Raw genomic sequence first — 5,219 nt, 5'->3', positions numbered from 1 at the left:
GAGAATAGGAAGGGGGAAAAAAAAGAAGAAACGAACACACACACAGACCCCGTCCCCCCCGACCCCCCGCTCCCCCTCCCAGAAAACCAAAACCCAAACGAACAAAAAAAACAAGGCACAGAATTTTCTGCAAATGACTTAACTAAACTAAATCCAAGCTGGACTTGGCCAAAAAATAAAACCCAAACAAGCTGAGGTGTCGAACAGCAGAGTGTACTTTACAAAGAACATTTTTACACAGCAAATCCCGGACCCTCGTAGTCTCGCATCTCTCCACCCATTCGTTTAAAAAAGAAAAAGGAAAAAGAAAAAGACACAAGCTGGTCGCAACTTTCAACATCACTGTCTCTTTATCATCTAAATTGGGCCAGTAACTGTCCACGGTTGGACACCTCATTGGAACCAAGGCTGATCTAGATGAAGTACTCTTTCTTTTCTTCGGAGTTGTTCTGTCCTCCTTCTGCATTGATTATCGCTGTGTCTGCGTCGGCTGCATCGTCTGCTCCTTTGGCTTCATGAGTGAAGTATGTACCTGAAAAGAAAGCAGTAAGGTAGTTCTGGTGACTCACGGGTGGGCTCGGTGCGAACGGCTACACCGCAGACGAGCTACAGGAAAGGGGAAGAAAAGCCATTGGGAGAGGGATTCAGGATTAAACAGCGCGCCGTGCCCCGGGAGCCGAGACTCGTCAGCGCTTCCTTGCCCAGCCCCCAGCCCTTCCAGTGGGGACCATCGCTCCAGCATCTCTGTGGAGGCTACGGGGCTCCTGCTCAGAGCATCATAACCCGGCGCCTGGGTAAAAGCCAAACAAGCAAGCAGACCTGGCAGCCGGTTAAGAAGGGCCTCAGGACCAGCGCCACGGAGACTTTCTTTTTAAAACCGTGCTATAGCATTGAAGGGGAAAGCGGCAGGGCTGAGCAACGGGAGCCTGCAGTGCTGAGCACGTCTCTGCAAGGGGCACCAGCAGCACCTCACCCATTCCCCCTCCAACTCCGACCCGCGAGAGGGGAAAGACCCGTTTATGTTACTTCGTGCCATTTAAAACCCGCCAGGGTCCAAATGCGAGTGCAAATACAGCCCAGTGCCATGCCAAGCATTTCATGCCCTTCCCTTGATGAGGCCCACTCTTGCGCTCTATGTTCTTGATATATTTTAGTCTAATTTCTCCTTTCCCCTGCTGTCCATGTCATGCCCTTGTCTTGCCTTCCTCCTCAATTCTCTCCCATCCTCTTTACTGCTCAGGACCCTCGTCTCCTTCACCCCCTCCAGCCTAGTGCCAGATTTTCCTGACACTTCCCACGTGGCCTGTTCAGCCTTAGGTTTCCTTCGCTATTAAACCATCCCTCGCACAGACTGGTCAATGCTGACTGCCAGGTGGCTTAAACCCACTTTATAATGAACAACGTTAGACCTGGGTCATAAGCTTCAGAGAAAAGCTGAGTTTTGGCCACATCCTACCCTGACATTATGTCTTGCCATCTCTTATGCTCAAAAGTCAAGTGTGGGCTACCATGAAGATTACTCCTCGAAGTGCATCCCATGAGTGGGAACAAGCAGAGACTGCTTGAAGAGCTGATTGATGTTCAGGGTCAGTTTAATAGCAAAACCCTTCCTTGTCCCTCGTTACATCCTGGCACAGAGTTAATTTAATGGGCTAGATGCTACGCTGGTCCACACCAGCTGCAGACCTCACCTAACAAGCCTCCATCTCCATGTCTGTGATGGACCAAAAATTGCTCTCACTATCAAAGTCCTCCTGCCTTTTCCTCCGTGAGGCCCGTTTTCCTTCTCCCGCCAAGAGCGACAAAGCTCAGCGTCCCGCGTTGCCAGCGGATGACATGGGATGGAGGGCTACCACCGCCGAGCACCGTGAAGCGCACGCATGCAGCTTCCTTCCAGCGTCCGTGCCTGTCCTCGGCTTACCTTTATGTCTCGCAAAGTATCGCCCTAATATGATGAGCAGGCAGAGCATTGCGAACACCACCACGGCGACGACTCCGCCGATCACTGCGTGGTCCACGGTCCTTATCGACCCTTCCTCACCTGCTCGAGAATCTGCCGAGATCAGAAGAGGAATAGGAATGTGGGACTTATTAGGGGCTCATCGGAAGTTCGGGGCTGCAGCTGTCTCCGCGGCTGGAAAAGCCAGCCCTTGCACTTTGGGAGGCAGGAGGTGGGGGTATGGCGTGGAACTAGCCAGAGAGAACAGATCAGATCAGGCAAAGAAGCAGGCAGGCCCAGCCAAGGCTGACCGAGCCGGCTGATCGGTTGGCAAGGGATTTTCCATTAGCAGCAGCAGCAGAGGCAGCGGCAGCGGCAGCGGCAGCACTGCTAGCTTGGTGCGGCACAAGCTAGGAGTGGGAGAAGAGGAGGAAGGGAGCCACAGAGTGCATGATTTTTCAAAGACCTGCCCACGCTTTGGCCCCCCGTTTCCATTCCCCGCGCCCAGCAAAGGGAGCGATGCAATGACGGGAGGACTTTTAAGTCCCGGAGGTACCGAGATACCACGGGGGTCCAACCCTCCCCCCCAGAGTAAGCACCTGCGTGGCAGAGAATTGATTCCCTTGATGTTGTCACCTCCAAAGAAAACCAAGATTGCATGCAAGATTAAACCCAACTTTTTTTCTGCTCAGTACCCTCTGCGATGTATCAAGTGGCAAAACTCTTAATCCAAACCATAAAACCCTCTTCAAATACAGATAGCAAGTCATAATTGTACATTGCTTCCAACTGCTTTATTTTATTTATTTAACACCTCGCCATGCAATTATTTTTCCTTTATAAGCATCGCTCCCTCAGGATGCCGTCATCCTGGAGAGGAATGACTTATCTGGCTGGGGAACAGCTCCAAAATGAACCCAGAATGAGCTACGGCCATGTAAAATGAATGTATAGCAGTGTAAACAATTTTAATTTAAGAACGCAGCTACATCAACCCTCGCTGCAATTCTAATGGCAACGGAGATTTATAATGTAGTAAAAAACAATTATTCTCCCGTTGATTAATACATTAACATTTTGGAATGGAAGCTAAACCATTGTCTCTCTCTTTTTTTTATTGAGTCAAGCGCGACACCTCCATTAAAATGATTTACTGGCCGTACCTTACGATTTAAGCACAGCAGCAACAGAAACGGTAAAAATCTTTTAACTTTACATGATTTGTGAAGTCATATGTGAAGGATTTACCATTTAAATCTTTCACTACAAGAAGCACGTGGCCTATAAATCTGTCCTGCATGCTGTTGCCCGGACACCTAAGAGAAATGCATTTCACCAGGAAGACTGAGAGTGCAAATTCAAGTCAATTTTTAAGAAAGATTTATCTCCGTCTCTCTCCAAAGAACAGAGCAAATCTCTGAAGCCTCCACCTATAATAATATTTGAAGTTTATCGATCAAGCGTACAGATCCGTGACAGCTAAAGGTAATGGTGCTCTTTTGAGCCGAAACCTGATACAAAGCTTTCAAGTAGGAGCCCAGGATTCACACTTTCTATCGATATTTCCAATTTTGTTCTCAGATTAAGTACGGAAGGATGCAAGTAAATAACTCGTGACTGAGAGCCCCATAAAGTGCATTTTAATTAAAAAAAGAGTTTAAATTAAAAAAAAAAAAAAAAAATCCTCGCAGCGTTTCTTTCCGTTACCTTTTAAAAAAAATAACGAAACCGAAGCAGAACAAAGGCAGCAGTATTGACACAGACTGCAGAATGGGTAGGTTTAATTAGGTCAAAGCAGGTGCACATTAAAGGACAAAATGACAAGCAGCCAATTAGATGGCGCCGTGCAAAATGAAATCCCCTTCAGCAATGTATCTAATAAGCTAAACTAAGTGTGGCAAAAAGGATTCTCCTGCTCGCCAGGAGCGTGTGCTGGGGGGGCAGTCGCTGCACGAGCTAAAACACGAAACGCTGAAGTGCCGATTTGAACGCGCTCAGGCTCGGGCCCCGCAGCGCAGTGCCTCCCATTGGCAGGTGCGTCACACGCGGCTTGTCTTTTACAAACTCATGATTGGAAAAATGAAATGCAAAATTATCTGTAGCATCATAATGACAAAGCATCCCCGAAGGACCAAGCCGAGCAGGAAAGCAACCAATGCAATATCGGACTCGGTTAGAAAGCCATAAACACGGATCTCTCAATCAGGAGAATTAACTAATCTTGAACTGCCAAGGGCTTCCGATCCAATGAAAATTATTGTCTTTCAAGTCGATTTTTCATCGCTGGGTGAAGGAGACAAAGAGAAACAAGATATGCACAATGGAGAAGAGACATGCAGCTCAAGTTAAGTGGTTCAGGAAACGGTGTGCGTCCTGGTGATCCCGGAGGGCTCCGAAGGACTCCGCGAGGCTGAGACGCGCGCTGAGAAAGCCTCCCCCGGGGAAAGCGTTTGCTGTCAGCCTTCGCAGGCACGCGCCTTCTGCCGACCGTGCACCTGCACTCGCCACTCAGCAAGGAGGGGCAGCTCTCCTGCACGCGGATGCTGCCAGCTGCCCCCGCCAGGCTGCTTGCACAGTGCCTCACCTGCCCGCATCTAACCAGGTGGCCTCTCACTTGCATCCTAGGCACCTGGTCTCGGCTTGGCATCCAGCGCACCTCCTTTGCGCCACGTCCCATGAGGACACCGAACGTGGCGTTTCGCTCCCTGCATTTATCACGCGGGCCCTGTCTGCTCCCAAATCTGTGTGCACACTTTGGTGGCCTCCTGACAGCAGACAGCACAACTGTTCCAGCAGATACGCTGCAAATCACTCCTCGAGCGATGCCCTGCACTGAGGTCCTGGCTGCCCAGCCCGGTCATTTTTCACAGTGACGTCCGTGACACCAGGATCCAGAGCGGAGTTTAGCCCCACTCAACACACCGTAGGCTGCTCTGATCGTGCCTTGCCATGAGGTGCAAAGCACTCAGCCAGAGCCTGTTTGCATTAAGCAAATGGCTACCTTTAAGTAAGCCAAGAACACTGGCAACTGGCATATCTTTACCCCAGGGGCAATGGTCATTTTTCACAGTGACGTCCGTGACACCAGGATCCAGAGCGGAGTTTAGCCCCACTCAACACACCGTAGGCTGCTCTGATCGTGCCTTGCCATGAGGTGCAAAGCACTCAGCCAGAGCCTGTTTGCATTAAGCAAATGGCTACCTTTAAGTAAGCCAAGAACACTGGCAACTGGCATATCTTTACCCCAGGGGCAATTTTACACCATGGGGGGGGGGGGGGG

At 49.9% G+C, this 5,219-nt stretch overlaps 1 protein-coding gene across 2 annotated transcripts in view; it reads right to left on the bottom strand.

Moving 5' to 3' along the window:
- Nucleotides 1-289: 289 nt before the first annotated feature.
- CADM1 (cell adhesion molecule 1) overlaps nt 290-5,219 on the bottom strand; it is a 190,367-nt gene continuing 185,437 nt past the window's right edge. For both annotated transcript variants that reach the window (XM_006030335.3, XM_006030336.3), the window contains 2 exons: nt 1,922-2,053; nt 290-532 (listed from right to left, as the gene is read on the bottom strand). In XM_006030335.3, coding sequence (XP_006030397.1) covers nt 414-532; nt 1,922-2,053 — 251 coding nt within the window. In that variant the 3' untranslated portion in view covers nt 290-413. The remainder of the gene's footprint in view (nt 533-1,921; nt 2,054-5,219) is intronic.

The sequence above is a fragment of the Alligator sinensis genome, unplaced genomic scaffold (genome assembly GCF_000455745.1).
Source record: "Alligator sinensis unplaced genomic scaffold, ASM45574v1 scaffold1626_1, whole genome shotgun sequence".
Classification (NCBI taxonomy): domain Eukaryota; kingdom Metazoa; phylum Chordata; order Crocodylia; family Alligatoridae; genus Alligator; species Alligator sinensis.
The sequence above is the reverse complement of the archived record's forward strand: the minus strand, read 5'-3'. Positions and strand labels throughout refer to the sequence as shown.